Source organism: Parasteatoda tepidariorum, chromosome 8 (genome assembly GCF_043381705.1).
Source record: "Parasteatoda tepidariorum isolate YZ-2023 chromosome 8, CAS_Ptep_4.0, whole genome shotgun sequence".
NCBI lineage: Eukaryota > Metazoa > Arthropoda > Arachnida > Araneae > Theridiidae > Parasteatoda > Parasteatoda tepidariorum.
This window is the reverse complement of record NC_092211.1, coordinates 6,988,626-7,016,107: the sequence shown is the minus strand read 5'-3', so window position 1 is coordinate 7,016,107 and position 27,482 is coordinate 6,988,626. Positions and strand designations below refer to the sequence as shown.

The 27,482-nt window shown below is 28.2% G+C and overlaps 1 protein-coding gene across 1 annotated transcript; it reads right to left on the bottom strand.

Moving 5' to 3' along the window:
- On the bottom strand, positions 1–27,447 carry LOC107436228 (protein KTI12 homolog). Its single transcript, XM_016047856.3, has 8 exons — positions 27,248–27,447; positions 27,023–27,074; positions 24,139–24,191; positions 19,182–19,237; positions 16,410–16,489; positions 8,390–8,549; positions 5,119–5,250; positions 1–147 (listed from the first exon to the last, which is right to left on the bottom strand). The coding sequence occupies exons 1-8, from the start codon at positions 27,396–27,398 to the stop codon at positions 7–9; spliced, it is 825 nt and encodes a 274-aa protein (XP_015903342.1). The 5' UTR covers positions 27,399–27,447; the 3' UTR covers positions 1–6.
- Positions 27,448–27,482: the final 35 nt, after the last annotated feature.

Below are 27,482 nucleotides of genomic sequence, written 5' to 3'. Positions count from 1 at the left end.
TAAATGTTAAAAACTTTTATTTATATAATGCACAAACATATTTGGAATTTTATTACTATCAGAAACAGTATGGCTTTTTGTATAAGAAATGAACTGTCTTCGAATTCTAGTCAAATCACCAGCTGTAGCAGTCTTCGTCAAATGAACCTATTTAGAAAATAAACACAGTTATATAAACATTTATAAAAGTAAAAAGATATAGAGCATCTACCACTACAAAAATACAATTCGAACAATTGACTTGCTACTTTGCGACAGGGTTCGTGATTTTTTTGATTTTCTTAAAAAAATAAAAAAAAATTGGATTTTTTTGATTTAAATTGGATTTTTTTGATTTAAATCAGATTTTTTTGATTTCTATTCAAAAACACTATAAGAGCTTTAATTTATGATTAAAAAAACCTTATAAATGTTTAATCAAAATTAAATTAATATTAAAACTATATTATAACAATATTTTAGAAGCTCTAACTTACTAAAATAATTTTTCATTATAATGCATAGTGACCATTTTGATACAAAGGCATGATTGAAATTAAAAGACAAGATAAAATAGATAATTTAAAGAATACTACTTTAACTAGTAACACAAAGTTTCAATTAGCACACCATAATTTTAATGTAAAATTGTGATGTCTTTTTTTTCCTCATGATTTATAAAATGGAAAATAAATGCAACAGATTGTGTTAATAAATGTTGTCATTCATCAAAAAATAAATATTCAATCTATATATTTTTATATTAAAATATTCATTTTTAATCCCATATCAAAATACATAAGTTAAGTTAAAAAACATTTTAAAAAAATCTAGGTACTCATTGGAATTTTTTTTCACAAAAGAAAGTCTGATAATTTCAAACATACCGTAAACATATTATGAGAAAAAAAATACCAGTTAATAATCCTACTGCTTCAAATAGACTTTGAAAGGGAAGAATGACACTACATCAGGAAAAAAATATCTGAACTCAGCTTTTTTTCCCTTTCTATTTTTGGCATATTAAGGTAATTTCTTTTTAATATAACCTCAAGCTTTAGAAATATAGAAATTTCCATCAATAAACTATAATGTAGATTTGAATTTCATGTTTTTTTAATCAAAAGGAAGAATTTTAATTAACATTTGCTTTTTTTCTTTTTGAAAAAAAATATGTTTATTTACTTTCTACAGCTATGCAAGTCTATATTAAGACAGCATTATATATTTACTTTAATTTGTATTTTCAATGTTAAGAATCAAAAGATTTTTAAACATGTAATTTCAAATGTGTTTAACACACACCAAGAAAGAAAGTAATTTCGTTAACTAAAATTAATTAATGCAGCAATTTATTTAAAATAAATTTTAAAACTAAGAAAAGAAAATAATAAAAGTATCAATAATTTAAAGCACTGTTTTTGAACTTTTNTATATATATAAATTAGTTGATTTAAATCAAGCTGATTTAAATCAACGAACCCTGCTTTGCGACTGAGACATTATCCACCTCTTCTCGCTGTTGCTACTCAGTCTTGACCACACGCAATGGCGGCCAGCATACACTCGACCGCTAGCGGCAACACGAAAGCGTGAAATTATTGTCGATAACTACTATACCCACAAAAGAATATCTATATTTTATACATATGTATATATACACCACACATTTTAATATTTCACTAGTTTTTCCTTTACGTCTAAATAAATATTTATGATTAAATTATTGTTAAACAGCTCGATTTTAGTATTAAAGTAGTGGGACAATTAGTATTTGTTTAGTGTTACAGTATCTGTTTGGATAAAATAGAATAATGTCTAGGAAATGCAACAAGTCATTCAAGAGGAATTTCTTTTGATTTTAATGAGTAATGTGTTTCAAAAGTAGACAGAAAATAATTTTTTGACTCATTTAGTTGAATTTTTATAATATCCACATTTCATTAGATAGGCAAAGGTGCAAAATATTTGTAAAAAAAAAACAAAAAAAAAAAAACATTGTATAAGTTAACCCTTAGGCAGGGAGTGGTAGATATCTTATACAATTCTAAAATGAGTTTTTTAGAAATAAAAATATTGCAAATCAAAAGAAATCAACAGAAAAACCAGGACCCAGGGCACAACTTCTTTGCCCCCCCCCCTGCTTCCCTACTTTAGTCATGAAAAACCAAACTTTATGGAGGTATTTAAATTGTTCACCTCATTATACATAGATAACAAGAAAATAGACTAGAACCTAAAATAGCTATAAAGTGTCCCTCCCCCCTTTAGGTCAGACGAAATATCGTTCTGTCTATTTCATTGATTTTCTGACAATTCTATGTCCATCGTGCCGAATTGTTATCTTGTTCGATTGTTGTCTTTGTCATCTAGCTGCGAAAAATCCATATGCTTGCTGACATTAGGGCAGAACTCAGCTTGCGAACTTATGATGTCTCACTTAAGCCAATCAGAAGCCTGTATTTTTTAAAACATATCGCATTTTGCGATATGTAAAAATACAGGATTTTGTTGGGCCAAATGTGTCTATCTTAATTGCAAAAGTTTAGCTGAATTCGACCCCTAGAAAGCCATGGATTTACGAAAAATGTATTAATGGAGAAGCAAACATAAAACTGACAGAGTTTTCACTGAACTGATACTTTGTTTTAAGGAAGGAAACATAAAATTAACTTTCTATTCGATTTGGGGGCCCCCTCTGATGTAGGGGCAACTGCCCCGTATGCATCTGCCTTAGTCAGGCTCTGAGACAAACAAGTAGGACATAGCAACATTCACATGAGCAATTCTGGGTTATCAATATTTACACTAAACGGCCAAACCACAACAATCAACAATATGCTTTAACCACCATAACAACCGGGTGTGTCCAGATAATTTTGGCTATTTAAGAAACTTAGTACCTTTAATTAATAATATTAGAAAATTAATTTAATTAATTATAATAGAAAAGCTAAAAGCATGAGTATAAAACAGACCCTCTACCAACCTTAAAAAAACTAAAGTGATAGCAAATTTATCAAAATAAAAGTTTCTTGTTTTAGCTACTACTTCAACACATTTATATATAAGTACTCAATGTGCGATATTTTTGTTAATTTGTTCACAGGTGCTCACAGAGTAATACAATTTCATAGCTGCCAATTCTACTGGATTTTGACAGTTTTTCCTGGTCTACTGGTTTAGTTAAAATTCTCCTAGTTTTCGTAAATTTTAGAAAATTCCCTAAAAAATTCCTATTGAAATAGAGTTTTGGTACAGATTATTGCTTGAATTTTTAAATAAGTATTACTAATACATAATGAAGCGAACCTCGTTTATAGAAATCAGTTCAAAACTTTTTATTTTCTAAAATTTTTAGTTTATTTTCATTCTGAACTTTCTTTTTAAATTAATTAAAAAAGTCTTTTAACTATCTTGTATGAATTAAATACCTTTTAATATTCGAAATTAAGAGTAAACACAATACATAAGATTTTAAGTATGTTTAATGTCAATCATAGCTACCAACATGAATAGGAAAAAAATCCAGTAGATTTCACGAAATAATATAAATTTCATGATAATTGTTGCATAATGTACGACATATTTTACACAAAGGGAATTTTAGAGATTTTTAGAGTCATCAAAATAGAAAAACTAAAATATTTTCCAGTTATGATTGACTTTAAAATGTTACATATTATGTTAACTCCTCGTTTAGAACAGTAAAAGGCCTTTTAATTCAAAGATTTTTTTATATTTAATTCAAAAAGAGAGTTCTGAATAAATAAAAAAAAACTGAACACTTTAGAACAAAAAGAAGTTCTGAAGTGATTTCTATAAATGAGGTTTACTTCATTGTGAATTAGTAATACTTTTTAAGTATTCAAGCAAGCAAGCGAAAGTCTGTACAAAAATTCCATTTTAACAGGGATTTTTTTAGGAAACTAACTTTATTTTATGGAATTTTCCAAAATGTATAAAAACCAGGAGAATTTTAATGAAACCAGTAGGCCATAGGAAACTGGTAAAATCCAATAGTTGGCAGTTATGTAACTGGAAAATAATGCAGTCTTCCTATTTTGACGATTATAAAAAAAAATATCTTAAAATTCCCTGTGTGTGTAAAATATATACAGTAGGGAACCGATTATCCGGAACGATTGGGACCATCGCTATTCCGGATAACTGATTTTTCCGGTTTTCTGAGTCGCTACAAAAAGCCGTTTTTTTTTATTGTTAAACCCAACTAAAAAAAATTTTTTTTGTGGAAATAATCTTAAAAAGAAGAAAAAACGATGGAGTAATACACTAATGATTATTTCCAAAATGATGGTAAGGTAAACATCTTTCAAAAAAGAAAGAAAAGTCCTAAAATACTATGAGGAAAAATTTTTTTTTTTAAAAAAATGGCGGTAAAATTTATCGAATTTCGTTCCGGTTTTTTGGTTTTCCGGTTTTCTGATTTCCGGATAACGGGTTCTGTACTGTAGTACATTATCCCCTTAACATCAGTTAATTTTCAAGAAAATGGTAATAAAAGTGCCTATTTTTTTATCCCTGAAAATTATATAAAAATATGTGTATGAATAATATATATATTCATTTTTAATTTTTTACTTGTGTTCAGCTTGAAATTTAAAAACATTAAATTTTTTGAAAAAAGCTATGACTATGACTTAATGTTGGTTTTCCAGCAGGCAAGGAAAATTTTAAAAATATGTGTTTTAAACATTAAAAAAGAATTTCATTAAACTTATGTATAATGTAAATAAAGATGAGTAATTTTTTTTGGTGTGATAAATTTCAAAGCACGAGATACAGAGGCCAACACCACAATCTGGACAGTAGTACCAAGTTTCCTTCCTACATCTCTTATTGTTTTCATCTCTTCTATCTGCAATTACCTTAAAAATATCCTGGTACTGCCACCTGGTGTGTAAAATGAGAAACAAAATGTTTTCCGGGCTAAAGAAATGAATTAGTTTTATTCTTATTGGTGCGTTACTACTGAACACCCCAGCCCAGAAATATCACGGGAGCGAGAAATAGTAGGCGAAACCTGTCATTTTCACGGGAGAGAGAAAGAAGGGGTTACGCAACAATTATCATGAAATTTATATTATTTCAATAGCAAATATTCTAATGATACTCAACTGTTTGATCAGCCCTTGGAACAGCTATTGGATCACCAGGTTCACACATTCTTTGAGAATTTAAAATTTCCTTCACAATGTCTTGAGTTATTTTGTCCAAATCATAAAGGAAATTAGTGGAGGACAGAGGTTGCTTTAAAAAGAAAAGAAAATCACTTATTATACACAATTTAATAGTAAATATAATCACTAAGGGCATAAATATCTACTAGATATTGTTATAGAACAAAATGATGGAATATTAATGACTTCTGAAATATTCTTACTGAAAGTACACTATCTAATATAGAAGGTCATGAAATCTCACTAGGTGTGTAGCCAGATTTTTCAACAAAAAAATAAGCACCTTTAAGTACTCAAAAATATTTTTAATCACTTTCCAAAAAAAAAAAAAAAATAAATTATAACTAGGATCTGTGCAGTAATAAATTTTTTTCTCTCTACAATTTAAAGTTCCTAATTCATCAAAATAAAATCAATAAAATTCAAAAACTTCACATAATTGTGATAAAAAAACTAGTTTCTGATAAATAGTGCAGAGAAAATTGTGAAAAACATCAATTTTTTTGTAATTTAGAACATGAAAAAATTTTTCGTAACAGTGTAGATAAAACCTAACCCTTTTTACACCAAGAATAGAAATTGTTTAAAATGTAGCGTCATTTTAATTGAATTACATCATCCATTAGGACACAAAAAAAAATTTCTTGTATGAAAAATTATATTTAATTAAAGAAATAAAGTGCTACATAAAGGCGCCAATTTTACTAAATAGATGAAAAAGCCATTTATTTGAACCCTTGTTTTCTTATTAATTATTTTTATTTTTATATTCAGACTTGCAACTTTAATCCATCATAAAAACATATGATAAATCTCATAAGGAATAATTATACATTTTCCAAAAATTTAATGTGTCGATAAGCCATTTTAAGTTAATAAGCTAGAGTAGTTTAAAAATTTCTCAACAGAAAGTGTCTACTCCAATCGAATGGCTAATATTTTAGAGATGTCTTTAGAACCCTTGACCATAGCAGAAAAATAAAATGAGTGAAAAATATTTGTCACAGTGTTAATAAAATAAATATTTATTAAAATGTTTAAGTATAAAAAATATGATACAAAAAATATTTATTAAAATTTTTAAGTGTTAATAAAAATATTTATTAAAATATTTATATAAAAATTATTATTCAGCCAATGGTGGGTAAATGCGCCGTGGGCTGAAAATGGGTTAAGCATAATTCAAAGATATTGTATTCTTAAATACTGTAAACAGCAAAGAATACTGAAAATTATTTTTACATTTTTCATTCAAAATATATTGATTTGATAACCGAACAACACTCTTCCTAAAGAATAATTCCCTTCTTTGACACTCGCAGGTAGGTAATATTGAAAGTTTCTACATTTTTAAACAACTGCTAATCAAAGTAATTTAGGCTAATATTTTAAGACTCTTTTGTAAATTAAATGTAGCTCTCATATTTAATTGAAATTTCATTTAAAGTTATCTATTGAATTAAAATATAAATATGGTAATTAATTTATATTTTAGTGTATTAGTAAAGTTTAACGTCAAAACCTTGATGTCAAAACCTATGCCAAAATATAAAATCAAATAGGTTCTCAGAATGAATGTAATTTTGGATGGCAGAATATTTTGTAGCAAAAAAAAAAATGATAACATATCATAATAAAAAAATAGAGCATTCTATTAAAATGTTTAAAAAAAATACATAAAAAAAATGTTTGATAGGTAGGTACTTTATCTGGGGTGATTGTGAGCCCAACTCAAAAGTCCAGAAAAATTCTCGAGTAAAATCATTAATAACGCATTTCAAAAAATTGATGTCATCATATATTGATATTTTAAAAACATGATATTTTAAAATTGATATTTTAATATATATCATTGAATATCATTGATATTTTAAAAACATGAAATTCTAAATAAATTATATGCAGCATAATTTAAATATATAATTATTAAAGGTTTACTTTTACGTCTAATCACATTTATTATTCTAAAAGATTACTATTTACTATTCTAATTTATTATTCTATTAGATTACATTTAGTACTCTAAAAGATTACTATTCTTCTATTTACAAATGAAAGAGATGCCAAGCATAAATTCTAGTTCTAATATTTCTAAATAAAATATACAAGAACTTTTAAACATAAAAGGGATCGAGGATTTCTTGAAACTTCTAGACCTTGGATTTCCGCAAACTTCCGGATCGCGGTAAGCAAAAAATCCGGATTTTTTACCAGCACAAACATCTCTGCTTTATTTACGTTGCACTAGAACTGCACATTGGTGTGGAAAACATCCCTGAGGATGAATCATTAAAAATCTTGGTCATATTTTTCACAATTTCCAGAAATACTCTACTTATTTTACTCGAGAAACTTTTTGTCATTGTGAAATTAAATAATAAATACTAAATTAAAATATAAGTAGGTACTTTACGTTGCACTAGAGCTGCACAATGGGCTATAGGCAATGGTCTGGGAAAAATCTCTGAGGGTGATCCGAAGATATGCTATCGCAATTTTAATCTTATGCAGAGGGAATGGCTTCCCTGCTTCTGAAACCTGATAACCTGCACGCGAAGTGAAGTACTTTCGTATCTTCGCGATCAGTCTACTGTGGGGCAGAAAAAATGTTTGTTTGAAAAGAGTCTTAAATGAAAGGTTGAAGAACAGGATTGAACAGCTAGGAAAGGTGGATTGGAGCAAAAATTAAAGGTGATGCCAATATATATATAAACTTTCCAGTGCAATTAGTTCAGGGTAGCCATGCCACAGGGAAAACCTGGAATATTTAAGGAATTTAAAAATCACCTAACATAACAGGGAAATTTTAATTCTTGGGTAAATACAGGGAACTTTGTTTCGTAAATTTCTTTAGTCTTTCTAAAAATGGTAACCACTCAAAGCATAATCTACGAGATATTTAAGGATGATATTTCAGCTATACTAAACTATTTCATTTACTATAGCATTATTTAAGTATGTTCAGCTGTTTTTCCAGCAATTAAAACTAATAAATATAGTTAACCATAACCCAATATAGTTTATACAAGAACACAGTCATTGTTGTGTTTCTTCTTAATATATTGCGGATAATATGTACAAGGAAAAGACAGGAAATTTTTTTCTTTCCAGATTTGTGTGGCAACCCTGTAGTTATTACATTGATATCTTGTTAATTTCTCCAGGTTCTAAAAGTTATTTCAATGAATTTTTCTTTTAAAAAAACTCACATTTTGTGTAGATTGATTTGGCGGTGGAGCTTTTCTAGAAAAGAGTGCAGCTTCAATTTCTGTTAAGGGTATATCTTCATCTTTGTGAATTGTAAACAAAGGGGAATCCCACCGATTTTTATCTTCAGGAACCTCAAATCTTTGGACAAGAGCATCAAATCTACCAAAGTAAGCAAAATAATCAACATAAGAACTAATAAAACCACAAAGTTAAAATAGATTAAAAAAAAGGAAGAAATATTTCTGCAACACATGTGTTAACAATAGGAAGTACAATCTGTAAAAAAATAAATAAAATATATATATAGTGAAACCTCCGTTAAGCGGACAATCATGGGACCAAAAAATTTGTCCGTTTATGAGAAGGGTACCCTAATAACGAAATTTAACACCGTAAATTGTTTTTTGAATGTTCTCAAAGATGTAGAAATAATTAAATAATATCTACAAGAATACTGTAAATATCTACAAGAATATTTATTTAAACAGTAAGAAAGATAAAAAAGAATATATAAAGAAGTTTGATATAAATACATAATTCTGGATGTAGCTACAGATAAATAAATATAATTTTCCTATTAGCACAGATACTCAAGTTAGACATATGATAGGAGCGCACTCTCCTCAGTCCGCTTCAATTATTAGGTTCAGATCCCCTTACACCTACTTATCATTTGATAGGGAACATGGTTAATACCTTCTTGGAAAATAAACCTCCCATGATTCACAGAAAAAAAAGTAATGCATACCTGTAAGTCATGAGGAGCTATGGAGATGATTATTCACAATTGGTCAGCTATCAAGTGTCTGAATAAATGTTTCATTTATATAAACCCCTCAAAGATTATACTTCTGTTTTCCTTTTTTTACCCCAGTTGTGTTAAATATAGTCTACAAATTGATAAGAAAATTAAAGAAATTTTCAATGGGGAAGAAGCATTGAGAGAAGTCATTTCAACTTGAGGGGTCTCATAGCCTGTGTGGTCCAGATGAAAAGATCTAAAGATGCCGATGTCACAATTATTTCAGGAGTGCAGTACCATTTTTTCTCCTTTCTTTGCAAAGATAAAGCAAGGTGACAGGGGAAAGATTGATTTTTCGGTGGTGAAATAGCTTAACAATATTTTTAGTTATGGATAAGGCAAAAAGTTTTATTTATATGCTTTAAAAATGGTGAAAAGTTGCATTTTTTTAGCTTGCAATTTATTTAGAAAAAGTAGTGTCCGGGTTGTAGAGATAAAAAACAACGTTTCAGGACCAAAATGACTGTCCGCGTCCGGTTACGGGAGTGTCCGCTTTGCAGAGAATGTACGTAATGGTTTATTCATAGAAGATTCCCGGGGAATTAAAAATATGGTCGTATTGAGAGGCGTCCGTTTTGCAGGAGTGTCCATAACAGGAGGTTTCACTGTATATATATNATATATATATATAAAACCCTGAATAACTTTCATTTAAACTGTTGCTCAAAAGCAATGCAACCTACATGTTTCTTTTTAGGCCCAAAAAAATTTCTTTCCTCTTTTTTCGTAGATTTGAGTAATGCAGCTTTAAATTTTATTTATGATTGGGTAAAAAACTGTTACAAATCATTAAAAAAAATTGTAAATCCAACAAAATTAACAAATCACAACCTTAAATCTTATGTTATAATTACAAATTCAAATAGCATACTAATTAATCTTCATAATCAAATACTATTAGGTAAAAAATACTCAAAACAACTCTTAGATAATAGCTAATGGTATTTATAAATAGAAACTAAATAGATCAAAAAAATGTGAGTACAGCTAAGAGAGAACCACGAAATTAAGGGTGATGTAGTACTGATTAATGATTTTCTCTTTATTAATTATGAAGCTGCAACCACAGAAACATTAACCGAGTCAGATATTTTGGGCAGTGTAAAAAATAAAAACAATACAGCAATAAATTGTGAGGAAGATGAAAAAAAGGGCAGAAATGATGAAGAAATCACCAAACCTTCATATGATAAAATAGTTAAAATCATTTAAAACAATTCCATAGTAGTTACTGGTTTACAAGAACGGTGTGTAACAATTGCTATTTTAACTATGTGTATATCGTGCTTATGAATTTAAGATCTGCTTTGTGTTGTTTAAGTATTTCAGATGGTGATTTTCTATTTAGCGAATTTTCCATATAAGGAAGGTTTTATCAGGATTTAGCAACTTCTTTTAAATAGAGATCCGACTGTTTATATACGTATATTAATTAAAATAATAAAATTCATTCCAGTTCAGAAAAACATTAATGTTTTTAGTAATATGAATATTCATAATTCACCGCATATTTGTAACAGTAATCAGAACTAAACTTTGAAATAAAAATTATTCTACCTATGAGTAATTATTAATTATTTTTTATAATAGAATATGCAAAACATCAAAAGCAAACCATTTAGAAATTAAAGTGCATTCAGATAATATAAATCCCATTTAAAAATAAATTATAATGTTTTTATATAAATTTTAATATTCTGTGAAAAATGAAGTGAATAACATGAGAATGGTTATTTATATGCATTAAGAAATACAAAAATACCTAGCACAAAATGTTTTTTTAAATTCTAAGTATTATATCACTAAACAATTATTTTGGTAGATTTTAGTTTCTTCCATTTTGTCAAGTGGAAGAAATCCTAAACCTGATGAATAAATCATTAAGTGTACTTTGTAAACTATATCTTCATAAATCTTGATGTGCACTTGCTAATTTACAGGGAAAAAAAATGGTGAATTTGAAGAATTAAATTTAGTCAGTTAGCAGAAAAAACTATAAGCATAAAATTATAATATTTTATAAAAACAATTAAGAAATCTTATTAGCAAAATTTAAAATAACAAACACTTTAAGGTAGGGATGTACAACCTTTTTTTAGCGAAAGGCCACTTGCACGGTAGGTAGATTAACAAAGGGCCATGCGCATAATTAGTCATGTTAGCAGAAAATATGAAAATTTTTATCTAGTATTCTAAGTGCTAAAGATTTCGCCCGCTATTTCTCGCTCCCCTGATATTGACGGTCTGGAGTGTTCAGTAGTTCAGTAGTAACGCGCCAATAAGAATAAAACTAATTCATTTCTTTTGACCGGAAAGCATTTTATTTCTCATTTTACACACCTGATGGCAGTACCAGGATATTTTTAAGGTAATTGTAGATAGTTAGCTTATTTTAAACTAGTTGCAGCACTAATCAAATACGTAATACAAATACAAAAGCCAAAAAAATAGGCACTTTTATGATTGTTTTCTTGACAATTAACCGATCGTTAAGGGGTTAAAGAAAATTAAATACTTTTAATTATTTGACTTGCTTTTATTTAAACTAAAAATACTGATACTTTTTTTTAAAAAAACTCTTCCATTTTCCACAATAAATTTTTGTATCAAATATATATATATTTGATAAATAATAATAATATATATATACATATAAAATATTAATATATATAAATATTATAAATATATATACAGTGAAACCTCCTGTCTCAATACGGACATATTTTTAATTCCCCTGGAATCTTCTATGAATAAATCATTTTGTACATTCTCCGCAAAGCGGACACTCCCGTAACCGGACTCGGACAGTCCTTTTGGTCCTGAAACATTATTTTCTATCTCTTCAAACCAGACACTACTTTTCCTAAATAAAAAAAAAAAAACACTATTTTTGCTTTAAATTGCAAGATAAAAAAATGCAACTTTTCACCATTTTTAAAGCATGTAAATGAAAATAAAATTTTTTGCCTTATCCATAACTAAAAATATTGCTAAGCTATTTCACCACTGAAGAATCAATCATTCTCTTGTCACCTTGCCTTATCTTTGTAAAGAAAGGAGAGAAAATGGTACTGCTCTCCTGAAATAATTCGGACATCGGCATCTTTTGATCTTTTCATCTGGACCACCCAGGTTATGATACCCATCAAGTTGAAATGACATCTTAAATGCTCTCATTGAAAATTTCTTTAATTTTCTTATCAGTTTGAAGACTGTATTTAGTCCCAAAACGTTTTTGCCACCTTGATCTATTCTGTGCCATGGCCTAGTTTTAATATGTTTAAATGAAATATACAAGAATTTTTATACATAAATACGATTGATGATTTCTTGAAACTTCTGGACCTAAGATTTCCGGGAACTTCCAGAGCGTAATTAGGGAAAAATTTGGAAATCCGGAAAAATCTGGAAACCTCTGAAGCACTTTTCAAGCGCTCAAAAATTACTCTAACACTCTTTGTTTTAAAAAAAAATATAAGGGGATATTTCCATTTCCTGAGGTGCCATCTTAATCTTGCAAATTTAAAAAAAGTATTATTTTATCAAATTTCAAAAAGTATCTTGCGGGCCGCTGCCCGGAAGTTGCCAATATTTGGCGATTATTTTGCCACAGATCAAGATACGGAAATCTCCTCAAATATAATTAGGATATGCGCACTAATAAAAAAATTTTCTTCCTACTATTGAAAGTGAATAAAATTAATTTGCTCTTTTTAAAATCCTTTTTTGCCTGTTTCTACTGCTCACCGGATTGCCAAATTTAAGTATATTAATTTCAATTTTTTGGATTTGGGTATTATAAAAGACGAAAATATCTGCTTTGTTGATTTATACGACAAAAGAAATGATCTTAATTTTAATATAAATAAACTAATTACTTGGAATTCTAATATTTCTAGGAACATCTATTTAAATACCACCCTTAATGAAATGAATAGAATTAAAAGAATATGTAGTAATATTTATTTATCCAAAAAACAAATAGATAAATTCTTTCAAAATTTGATAAAAAACAAGGGATACCCAACTAAAGTAATAAAATTCTACATAAAATCATTGAGTTAATCGTATATTATTGTAGATATGTTTACTAAAAAATTTCTTTGCTAATTTATATAATTTTTTCCATGTGCAAATACATTTCGGCCAAATCCATGGCTAAAATTATGTGGGAAACAGGCAATTCATGTTTCTTTCACTCTTCTATTTTATATATTTTTTTTCTTAAATAAATATTTATTTTCAAAAATTATTTATTGTCAACTTCTTTAAGTTATCCAGTATAATATTACCTTGCGCACATGGGTCATTCTCACAAAAAGGTGATTTTTTAAGTCCCTGAGTAATAAATATTAGGAAATACAGATTTCTTAATATTCTTCTTTATAATTTTTCGTGAAGTTCTTAACTAACAAATCATATGCATTTCTGCTAAATGTATTTAATATTTCATTCTTATTTTTTAATAAACATGACTTCAAAATCCCCTCCGTGGGCGTCCCTACGTCTGTGGCACAAAATAATTTTTAATGCGTGTTAAACAATTTAAATGTTATTTTAATGATTTTTGTAGTTTTACCTAGTTAAATGTTTATAGTAACTTTTTATTTAATATTTTTTTTAAAAAAATTTATTTTTATAAAATAAATAACTAGTAAACTTGGTCCATCAAAAATGTCTCCCTCCGTGGACAATTAATATAGTTCTGTAAATATGCAATAAAGGGCAGCATATGCGAAATCCCTATAAGACAGCTGCTGAATCATTCCATTTTCTAATGTTAAATATCAGTTGTTTTTGTTCTCTTTGGTGTCAGTTTTGGATTGTTGTGTTCAACTGGGGTTTGGCAAAGTTCTCACCGTATACTCCGAGGACATCATAAAGAAGGTAAGAGAAAATTATTTTATTTTTGATAGATGAATTTTAGATTGCAAAAATAGTATATTTAACAAAAAGAACTGCCCCATTTTTGTAACTTTAAAATTAAAAATCAGAAAAATTCAGGAACTAGTTTTTGTCTCCTCCGTGGACATAACAAGTCCACGGAGGAGAAGACACAGTCAATGTAAGAGACAATGTGTTAGATAACCATAATACAATTTTAATAATTAAAAAACTATTTTCTTTTAATAGATATTTTTTAAAATAGAACAAATGCGTTAATTTGTTTCTATTTTTAAAGAGAATCAATTAAGTTTAACTTTTTCTTATCAGAGAAGTAAATATTGGCAATTTTTCTAAATAATTTCTGTGATGTTTAACATTTTTTTTCTCTTCAAATTCTAGGAAAAAAATTGCAAAACCAAAATTTAAGAAAAGAAAGCAATAAAATGTTCAAATGTAAAAGAGAAGGGAATAGAAAAAACTTAGTATGGGACAAGCTAGACAGAAATTAAAAGAAAACCCTATATTGTTTGAAGAAAGTAAAATAAAAAAAATAAATAAAAAAAAGAGCAAGAAACTTTAAAATTTGCATCAGAAAAAGATTTAACAGAAAAATCGTGATTAAATGTACTTAAATTTCTAGAAATTGACAGAGCAAGCCGTTTGTGCCCAGGGAAAAAGGAAACAATAACAAGTAGAGAAAAAACAAAAACGTTATTTGGATGACAGCATGCTTAACTTGCATAAAATGGTCACAAAAGAGTACCCTCAACACTCAACTTTCATGTGAAGTCTGAATTTTTATTTCAATAGACTTTACATTTTAATTTATTAAAATTCAGTAAGAGTTACTTAAGAAATTGTACACCTAGGTTAAAAATGGATATTTCCTTTCATAGCAGCATGATTAATCGGAAGTAGCTCTATCTCTAATAATGGAATATTTTATTATTTACTTATTAGTGTTAAACTCATATCAGTTGTGCCCAATAATTAATGAATTAGTCTTCATTGACATTTTATATTTCATAACATAAAATGTCTCCTCCGTTGACTATTACATCTCCTCCGTGGACAAGGCAGAATTTAAAATATTTTAAATCTTGTAAAAAATAAAATAGAAAACTTGACCATTATTATAAGGACATATAACAAAAATAAATAAAGGCATTTATGTAATTTTTATCACTTTTTTAATTACTTTAATTTAAGAAATTTTTTTAGTTTATTTATACCTTTTCAGTGAGAATGACCCACATCCATTTTCGGGCCCATCCTTGGTAACTAACAAATCAAACACATTTCAGTAATGCAGCCAGAACGCACTGTTTAATACAAAACTCCCCTAGTAACGCTTTTCACTCAATTTACGCTTTTGTTTTCATTTTTTTCAATCTGGCAATCTCGTTACGAAAATATTTCAAATCATTCTTGAAAAATTTCCCATTCATGTAAGTTCATTTGAATTCACTGCTGGCTTTACAGATTTCATTTCATGTTTTATTCTGTTTTTTTCTTTACGTTTTATTTTCTGTTCTTACATGATATTTTAATTTATTGTGTTCTATTTTATTTCTTGTAATTTTTTTGTAAAAAATTTTGAGAGCTTCTCACACTATTGTATTGATATATTTTGCTTTGGATATATTGATGCAATATTAGAAAGCACTCTTTTTTGCGGATATGATCGTGCGAGCTGATGAAAAGATTATATCTTTTATTTTCCGGATTTTTAAAAATTTTTTGTCCATTTTTACCGATTCTTTGTTATTTTTATTATTATTTTTCTTTTTTTCCCCTTTTTTCATTGTTCTGTAATTTTTCCCTTGTTTTCTCTACAATTTGAACTGATGTTATCAGTTCTATTTATTTGCAGCTTATGTGCAATAAATAAAACTTACTGTTTTTCTTAATTTTCTTCGTGTTTTTTTGTTTTTATTTACTATGCTATATATATATATATATACGAACTTTCAATAATAGGAAGAAAATTTTTTATTTGTGTGTAGATCCTAATAATATTATTATTGTGATTGAATGAATAGCGTAAACAACATATTTTGCATAATTCGGGGCAAACACAGACACGATAAAAAAATATCTCACTTTGAAAAAAGGAACATTAAAGACTTTTTAAAAACACACAATGAAAAAAAAAACACATTTAAGGGCTTTTAAAAAACAAAAATTGAAAATAAACACCTTTAAGTACTTTTTAAAATTGCCACACATCTTGTTTTTAATCTATCTTTAAAAAGAACGGATGTTTAAAAAAGTAATTGATTAAAAAAGTAAAGTAATGAATTGACATTAATGATTCTTAAAATACTTACATGGATTTATTGTACTGTTCAGCTTGTATTTTAGCATTATTATAAATCCAGCAGTCATCAGGTAATAAATCGCAGTGTATCTAGAGCAACACATTGATAACATATTATAGTATTGATACATATTATAGTTTATAGCATAAATAACCAGACAATATTTTTCAATTAACTATTTTTAACTTATCAATTAAATCATAATTTTAACTCATAATTGATAAATTATAATTAATTATCAATTAACTTATAAACAAAAAAATGAATACATCGATTTTTCAATTAAATTATAAATTTTTTTAGTTTAAATTTCTTCTAGTATTTTGTTCAAAGGATCAGAGCCATAAGAAAAAAACTATCAGAATAGGAACACAATTAATTGTATTCTTTATGTTATTAAAAACTTTAAAGTAAAATAAACTATGGTGTACCAACATACAAATTTTTAGAAACTAAATTTAATTTGAATACATACTCATCAGATATTGCTTTTTGCAAGATATTATAAATAAAAATGTAATATATGACAGTTCAAAAGGATTTTTAAAATGAATTAAAAATTTTGAAAGACAGATTGACAGAATTTACAAAATATATTAAAAGTCAAACAAATTCTAATATAATTTGATTATCCTATTACAATAGGATAAGTGTTAATAATGATATTAGAAAATTTTAAAGTTCATTTAAAATTACAAAATCTGTTCCGCAAACTTCAAACTAATTCTGATATATTATCAGATAAAAAAAAATAAAAAAAACTTCATTCATTTCAAAAATATACAAATAAGAAATAACATTTGACATGTTTCAAAAATATGCCCCCATTTTTAAGACTTGCTCGGCATATTCACCCACTTTTTCCTTAAAGAAAAAAAAAAGACTTTTAACCACCGTAAACCTAAAATAAAACCTTTTAAGAGTATTTAAATTTTGTGATGAAAAAAAAATTAAGCACTTTTAAGGTGCATACAAACACTTTTCTTATACATTATTTGTTTGTTTAAAATCTTCATTTATTACAAAGCTAAACTTAAAAGATTTAATATAGTAGAACCTTCCATACAAAATACATAGCTGCCAACATGGATAGGAAAAAATCCAGTAGATTTTATGAAATAATATAAATTTTTCATGATAATTGTTGCATAATGTATTAAATATTTTACACATAGGGAAGTTAAGGAATTTTTATAGTCATCAAAATAGAAAAACTGCCATATTTTCTACTTATGATTTCACATTAAATGATCTTGAAATGTTATGCATTATGTTTATTCATCTTTTTGAATAGTAATAGGCATTTTAATTCATCAAAGTTAGTTAAAAGAATTTTCTTAATTAATTTAAAAAGGGAGTTCTGAATAAAAAATAAACTGAACATTTTAGGAGGAAAACGGTTTTTTATACCGATTTTTAGAAATGAGGCTAGCTTTATTATATATAATACATATTTTAAGAGGGTTGTTATTTAAGTAAGGGTGGTTTCAAAATAAAAACGAAATGAAAGAAAAATTTCCAGAAGCAAATTCATTTTCAGACTTTACATACGTTTCTCTATTTTTCAACATAGTTGCCAAGTTCGTTTAAATAATTATCATACCTTACAACTAGATTAACAATACCCACTTTATACAAACTTTCTGCCTCCTCTATTAACCAAGAGGTCGCAGCAGTTTACAAGTATCATTGTAGTGATTGCAGAGTAAATGAAATATCGGAAAAGATGAAAATCACTCGGTGCAAGGTTTGGGCTGTAGGGAGGGTCATCCAAAACTTCCCAACCAAAAGAGTCCACTAAAGCTGGGATAAGAGTCATTGTCACAGAGTAGCAAATTTCCCTTGTCAGTATGGCAGGGAATTTTGCTACTTTACAACTCTGACTGAGAAATTTATTAAATCTAGGTTTCTTTCAAGAAAAACAAATTCTTAATCTACAAAACTCTTGTCACGCAGGTCTTGATATACGCTTCTGAAGCTTGGACAATGACAAAACTGGAGGAAAATTGTATCACAATATTTGAGAGAAAGATTTCGCGTAGTATACTTGGTGGAAAACAATAACTGGAGAAGGAGATTTAACTTTGAACTGCACAAGATGTAGAAACAACCCTATATTATTGAACACATAAAAATAAATAGAATGAATTGGATGGTCAAGTGATTCAAATGAGTGATGACAATACAATAAAAAAGATGCTGCTTTTTAAACCCACTGGAACAAGAAAGCGGGGAAGGCCGCTAGATGGGCTGACTCGGTAGAGTCTGATTTTCTTGAAGTTGATGAAAGGAACTGGAGATCAAAGATAAATCGAACGTCATTATGGAGAAATCTTCAGAGGAAGGCATTGGCCCACATTGGGCTGTCTGGCCAACTATGATGATGATGACAAATCTGCCAGTAAACATATCCAGCAGACAGGTTTTTTGCCGACTAAAAACGCATCATTGACCGTATCTCGTCCATGGTGGTTAGTTAAATTTGAACATTTTAAAGACATAGAACTGTTGTTCTCAAGGAATGCTAGGGCTCGATGGAAGCACTCGCTGCGTCACCTATTAAAGTACAGAACAAAACCTACCTTACTTAAACAACCCTCGTAATATTCAAGCAAGTAATAATCTGTGCAAAATTTTTATTCCAATAGGGATTTTTTAGGAATCTTCCAAAATGTTTTCTAAAATGTACAAAAACCAGGAGAATTTTTATTAAACCAGTAGACCAGGAAAAATCCAGGAGAGTTGGTACAAAATGAGTAGAGAATATAAAACAAATCTTACCACACAATGGGTCGTTTTACATCCTTTACTTATACAATATAATTCATATCGATATCCTGAAAAAATAAAAATTGTTCCAATTATATTTCATGCAGTTAATATTTTTCAGGGGTGATTGTGTCACAAATTGAAAAACCCTGAAAATTATAAATACATAACCTAATAGAAAATTTAAAAATACATAAAAAAATTTTAAAAATAGAATCTTTTATTAGTTACGTCCGCAATGTTGCGGACATAACGAGCTGCAAAATACAATTTCACTAACTTTCAATAAACACTTGTGCTTGATAAGAAAAACCCTTCCAAATAAACCAGTATCACTAACTATATAACTTAAAAAGTTTGCACTATTGGCATTTATTTTCCTAATGACCAATTAGAAAGTTTAAAACATGTCTTCATTTATTAAATATATAGATACAGTCAAACCCCGCTATAGTGAACCGTCTGCAGACTCAGTAATGCGTCCACTATAAACGATGGTTCACTATATCCAAATTTTTTGAAGAATATTTTTTGCATAAGACAGTTGAACAATTGAAAATTGGGTTTCCAATTTTGCATAAGTTTTTTAAAAAATCATTAACTAATTAACAGATAATAAAGCAAAAATTAATGAAAAAAGTACTTTGTAGCTAAAAATTAGTTTTAATTTCACTTTTTATGAAAAAAATTTGTGATTTTTGATTGAATACAATTTTCATCAATTTTCTTATCTGCAATGTGCAATGAATGCAGGATTCTTTGATCTACATTTTCGGTTTCTACAGTTTTTTCAATCTATCTAGCCATCCATTGGAGCACACAAAATCCTTTTCCTCTAATTTCTCAGCAAACTCATTCGCTTTAATTTGAAGCATAGGTCTGGTCACAGGAAGATTTATATCCCGCTGAGCAGTGAACCATTTTAAAAAAGCTTCTTCTACGTTTTCTCTTTCAGCTCCACGCAGTTTTTTTGGCGAAACCATATTTTTTTCATATGCAGCAAGATTTTTCCAAATGTTTGAAACTGTAGATTTTGACAAGGAAAATTCCTTACACAGTGCCAATTGATTGGTTCCATCTTCAATACACTTTACAATTTTAACTTTGGCCTCTATCAAAAATGTGTTTCTCTTTAAAGAATTTGTCATTTTCACTGCTTTTGAAATAAAAACCTTGTCTCTAATAGATAATGCAAGAATATGAGGAGAGCAGCTGTAGAACAAGTTAAATTGTTCCCCTTCTTGATTGTCAAGGAGTGATTTGTAAAGAACTTGGCCACCAGAATTAAGGAATATCGTTTGAACAGATAAGAGAATTCCAAAAATTCAGCAGGTGACCATGTTAACTAGTTGTAGAGCAAGCTTTGGGAAAAGGAAAAAAGAGAGGCTTGTCAGGGAGTATAAGATAAATGTTCTGTTTAACATTTATTACAATATAGTTAAAAGTGAAAGATGACACATTGTATAGGAATGCATTCATTTTCAGTCCCAACACCTGCAAGTGTAAAGATGAAGGACAGAAAAAGATATTTAAAGAAATGAAATTTGAGTCCACTATAATCGAATTTCCAAGTTCTCAGCTGTCCACTATAAGCATTAAAAATAACATTATTTAAATAGTAGTACTGACGGGACCACTAAAAAAGTTCACTACATTCGAGTGTTCACTATATCCCAGGTTCACTATAGTGGGGTTCGACTGTATTAAATTTAAACAACATTTGCATTAAAGAACATTTAGAAATAATAGCAAAATCGTTAACAGAACATTATTTTTAAAATGCTTTGATTTATGCACACGTTTATTTCCATATGCTTTTCCTTAAAATTGAAGTTTCCTTAGAGTTTTGAGAGAGTCTAATGTTTGCAAGTTGATTTACTTGATTATTATATACTTAAAGTTGATAGAATTCTGAGCTAAGTATGTAAAACTATAAAATTCCTCATGCCATTAACAAGTACAAAAAGCACTTCTCGACCGAGAAGAAGACAGAAATTGAAAGCAGATGCAGTGAAATATCAAGTTGTCAAAACAGAAGAAAGCAAATAGATTATTATTATACATTATTTGCAAGTTCTGCTTTATGTATGTTAGATTAAGCTGAATTTTTACAATAATAACAGGGGTCTGTCCAGGCCAAATTTACTGCCGTTTCGCGGTACCTTCACAAATTCAACTTTAGGAAAAATGGAAGTTTCACAAATTACTTTTTCTTAAAATTTTATTTTTGCATCCCGAAAGAAGGGATAAATCCATATTTTTGTGTTGATTTTTTTAATATAATTTTTAATTTTCACAAAATAGGTACCTCTCAGAAAAACCTAGATAAACCCCTGAATAATCTCTTATCTAATTGTGTTTAGGTTACAGACAAATTTGGATTTATAAAGATATTACTGCAGATGTATTCCATAAAATCAGCTACCAGGAATCATCAAAGCATTACTAACATTAAAAATGCTGTTTTTAATTACTTATAAGGATAAAGCTATAAATACACATAAACAAGGTATAGTTTGTCTATGGTAAGAAATTCCCCGTCATGAAGTCTGAGGCTGTCTGCTGCTATGGAAACAAGAATAGCGCACTTCAGGGAGGGTAGTTTCTCTTCACTCTAGGGCTAACACAATAGACCAAAGAAAAAGATTCCTTTTCTCTCACCGACCTGATCCAAAACTTGTCCTAAACAATGACCCTACACCCTTACTTGAAATAGTTACCATAGTCCGGGGTCAGTCCAAGCCAAAAATTTACTACCGTTTAATGATACCTTCACAAATTCAACTTTAGGAAAAATGGTAGCCCTGTGGCAGAATCGCGGCGACACAGCGACATTGTCGCAGAATGTTGCTGAGTTCTTGCAGAAAGAATTTTCTGTTAGGAAGTAAGGAATTTTGCTTTTCTTTTCGGCAGAAATTTTTTTTTCTCTAAAATTATATTTAAAAGATGCCTTTTTAGCACATCAGAGAGGAAAGAAATGTTCCTGATTTTTCCATTCTAATTTAAGAATGAAGAATATAGAATAATAAAGAAAGAAATTTCTTTTCTGCAGAAATGTTGAACGATTTTTTTCCCTCCAGAAATCATTCTTTTGACACGCTTATTTTGAGCCGATATTCTTGTTAATCCACGCTCTATTTTCATATTTTTAAAATAAACAAATCCTGATGCTTTTTATACAATTTAATTATATTTGAAACTGAAATCAATTATTTACTTTTACTGTGACGATTTCACCGTTTTTCGGCTTTTTATTACATGTGCTATGCTACTGAATTCCATGAGATTTTTAAAATTCCTGTTATTTTTCAGTCAATATTATTTCTACACGTAAAATTCAAATTGCGCTATTAAATAATCTCTTTTTGACGCTCTCACTTTATGCCGATACTACCACAAATCCATGTAGTGTTTAGATTGCATTTTCGGCAGTTTATTTATATTGATTTTCCCATGATTTTTAAGTATCCCGATATATTTCTGACAATATGGGGAATTCGAATCGTGCTTATGAATATTTAATTTTTAAAACAATGATTCTATTGTTTTTTTTTGGGGGGGGGGGTTATTTATTTCACACAGTCTTTAAAATCCTATATTTTAAATACGATATTATTTATTACAACAACCGGATCTCGAAACGAAACAAAAATTTAGTATCCCCCCTTTTGAAGAGTCCGATCAGCGTGATTTCGTGGTCGATCTTGTTTTCAGTAGTCACTGCTATGGATTACAAGATTTTTAAATTTTTTTTTTTATGAGATGATGTTTTACGAAACAAGCATTTAGTACCCCCCCCCCTTTTTGAAGAGTCCGATCAGAGTGATTTCGTGGTGGATCTTGTTTTCAGTAGTCACTCCACTGCTATGGATTACAAGATTTTAAATTTTTTTTTGATGAGATGATGTTTTACGAAATGCGAAAAAGGAAATAATTCGTGTTTTCTTCGTATAAAATGGGAGAATCTCGCCATTATATTAGAATAATATTTATAAAAAAAAACATTACATATTCATTTAAAAATTAAATACGATTTTTATTTTATTCAAAAGGTTTTTTTATTTTTTATTGTGAACGCAACTTTTATGTTACTTCAAATTCAATTAGTAACATGCATACTTGTTATTATTAAAAGCATCTTGCAGAAAGATATTAGTGCTGGAGAGGTTTGTCGCAGAAATCCCAAGAAAATTCTGCCACAGGGAATGGTAGTTTCACAAAATACTTTTTTGTAAAATTTTATTTTTGTGTCTCATATGAAACAATAAATCCATATTTTTGTGTTGATTTTTTAAAAAATATAATTTTTAATTTTCACAAATTATGTCTAAATTTTCACAAAATAGGTACCTCTCAGAAAAACCTAGACAGACCCCTGATAGTCACCACCAAGGGACCAGACAAATGGCTAGGGGAATTCTTACTTTAGACAAACTACAAAACGGCTTTATTTACTTGCAATGCAGAAATTAACAACTTTTTTTTTTTATTTAAATGCAATAAAAATTATATTATACCAAGATGTTATAAAATTTATCAACACATTAACCTTTTGGTTACAATGTTAGAAATATGCATTGACAATACACATAAAAAAGTTGTTTTTTTTTAATAAAAAAAACACTACCTATTTTAAAATATAAAGGTATTTTGGTCTTTGTCACTAAATAGCAAAAGCAAGTTTAAAATCAAGCAAAAGGTTTTTTAAAAAGATCAAATTTATAATAAGCAACTGTAGTTAGTGAAAATATTATTATTGCTATAGCAAACATTAAGTAATTAAAAGTAATCACAAGGTTTTAAACTTCAAAAATTGTATTAGTATTACAATTTAGCAGTTATAATTTTAAATGTAGCTTTATAAAAAATGAATTTTAAAAATGAAAATACTTCAAAGTCATGAAAAGGAACTTAGTGTGACTTTTAGAAATTAAACTTAAAAAATGAGTTTTAAATTTTTTTTATTTACCTTTAATATAATTAGTTGAATCCAAAATAATTACTTTATCTTTTGATAAATGCCTATAGAAAAATACACACAATCAAATAAACATACAATATCACTTACAAAACTATATATATATATATATGTTATAACAAGTAAATTGTAAGGATTAACATAGACAGGATGCGTAGCCAAATTATTCAACAAAAAATAAGCACCTTTTAAGCACTTTTCAAGCACTCAAATAATATATTTAAGCACTTTAGGTAGGATTGGAAAGTTTTTGACAATTGAGGGTTTTATCCGTCATGCAAAAAAAAAAAAACTTTCGGCATTGTATTTGGCAGTTGTCAAAATTTTTGAATCATGTAAATTGAATAGCGTTTTCATACGCTACAGGCTGACAATACGCCAAAATAGATCGAGGTTAAATAAATTGTGAAAACGTTGAATAGAACAATGTGAACAGTTTCTTTGTGCATAATTCGTTGCGAAAATCAACATGGTAAAGGAAAAATCTCATTTTGGAAAAGGGGAAATTAAGCACTTTTTAGAAACACCCAATGAAAAAAGCACTTTTAAGGGCTTTTGTGCATACAGTTTCTTTGTGCATAATTCGTTGCGAAAATCAACATGGTAAAGGAAAAAATCTCATTTTGGAAAAGGGGAAATTAAGCACTTTTTAATAACACCCAATGAAAAAAGCACTTTTAAGGGCTTTTAAAAACCGAAAATAAGCACTTTTTAAAAACGCTACGCACCCTGATAGAATTAAAATTGAAAGTTTACTTCTTCAGTCTAAAGTTATTATGAAAATGATACTGTTTGGGGACTTTCCCGTAGTGGTACCTGTCCGAGCTGATTTTGATATTTAAAAATTTGGCATCTTGGCACATGTAATTGGCGCAACAGATCATGATACGGAAATATCCCCCGAATAGGTACTGTTACAGAATTCTACTCTATTGCTCAGCATTCTAATATTAAACTTTACGGGTCATTCTCAGAAAAAGGTGATTTTTAAAGTCCCTTAGTAATAAATATTAGGAAATACAGCAGATTTCTAAATATTTTAAGTAAATCATTTTAAGTAATCATTTTAAGTAAAGTTAGAACTAACAAATCATATGCAGTTCTGCTAAATGTATATTAAATTTCGTTCTTATTTTTTAATAAACATAACTTCAAAATCCCCTCCATGGACATCCCTACTTCTGTGACACAAAATAATTTTTAATGGCTGTTAAACAATTTAAATGTTATTTTAATGATTTTTGTAGTTTCACCTAGTTAAATGTTTATAGTAACTTTTTATTTAAAATTTAAAAAAAAACAACTTATTTTAATAAAATAAATGACTAGTAAACTTTGTCCATCAAAAATGAAATCTCCCTCCATGGACAATTAATATAGTTGGTAAATATGCAATAAAGGGCAGCATATGTGAAATCCCTATAAGACAGCTGCTGGGAAAGGTAACCATTCCACTTTCTAATGTTAACTATGAGTTGTTTTTGCTCTCTTTGGTGTCAGTTTTGGATTGTTGTGGTCAACTGGGGATTTGGCAAAGTTCTCACTGTATACTCCGTGGACATCATAAAGAAGGTAAAAGAAAATTATTTTATTTTTGATAGATGAATTTTAGATTGCAAAAATAGTATATTTAATAAAAAGAACTGTCCCATTTTTGTAACTTTAAAATTAAAAATCAGTGAAATTCAATAACTAGATTTTGTCTCCTCCGTGGACATAACAAGTCCACAGAGGAAAAGACACAGTCAATGGAAGAGACAATGTGTTAGATAACCATAATACATTTTTAATAATTAAAAAACTATTTTCTTTTAATTGATATTTTTTAAAATGGAACAAATGTGTTAATTAGTTTGTATTTTTAAAGAAAATCAATTAAGTTTAACTTTTTCTTATATGAGAAGTAAATATTGGCAATTTTTCTAAATAATTTCTGTGATGTTTAAAATTTTTTTTCTCTTCAAATTTTAGGAAAAAAATGGTAAAACAAAATGTAAAAAAAGAAAGCAATCAAATGTTCAAATGCAAAAAGAGAAGGGAACAGAAAAAACTTAGTATGAGACAAGATAGACAGAAATTAAAAGAAAACCCTATATTGTTNAAAAAAAAAAAAAAAAAAAAAAAGGAGCAAAAAACTTTAAAATCTGTATCAAAAAAAGATTAACAGAAAAATCGTGATTAAATGTACCTAAATTTCTAGAAATTGATAGAGCAAGCCGTTTGTGCCCAGGGAAGAAAGAAACAATAACAAGAAGAAAAGAGAAAAAACAAAAACGTTATTTGGATGACAGTATGTTTAACTTGCATAAAATGTTCTTAAAAGAGTACCCTCAACACTCAACTTTCATGTGGAGCTTGAATTTTTATTTCAATAGTCCTTACATTTTAATTTATTAATATTCAGTAAGAGTTACTTAAAAAATTGTACACCTAGGTTAAAAATGGATGTTTCCTTTCATAGCAGCATGATTAATCTGAAGTAGCTCTATCTCTAATAATGAAATATTTTATTATTTACTTATTAATGTTAAACTCATATTAGTTGTACTTAATAATTAATGAATTAGTCTTCATTGGCATTTTATATTTTATAACAAAAAATCTCTCCTCCGTTGACTATTACATCTCCTCCGTGGACATAGAAATAAAATAGAAAACTTGACAAATAAAATAGAAACAAATAAAATAGAAAACTTGACCATTATTATAAGGACATATAACAAAAATAAAAAAGGCATTAATGTAATTTTTATCACGTTTTTAATTACTTTAATTTAAGAAATTTTTTTAGTCTATTTATACCTTTTCAGTGAGAATGACCCTTATAAAATGTCAAAGATACACAAGCATTATGAATGAAAGAAATTAAGATTACCTTTCTACTTGGGATTTCAAGAAACTCCTTAACTCTTTCTCTTTCTGGGAACCTACGAAAACAAACTCGATTCATTAAAAATTGACAATTTAACAATAGAAATACAAAGTATTACTTTCAGTGAATTCAGAAAATTTGTCCTTCCCTTGACAATCTTAAAAATAAAAAAAAACATTTGTTCTTTTACATGAAAAAAATAAACATTAGGTATAGCCGCGTCCTTACATGCATAAACATCATTTCTCTTAAATCCGTTTGGTACATCTTCATCTCTGATTAAAATACACTTCTTTGATAAACTACAGTGCTTATAGATTTTATTAGCAAAGAAAGATTTACCACTACTTGGTAATCCACAAATTATAACTAAAGGCATGTTAAAAATACAATTTTGCTCCTTTGTTTACGATCTTGGAGCATGATCAAAGATTTTACGTCAGTGAACAAAACTAACTTACAG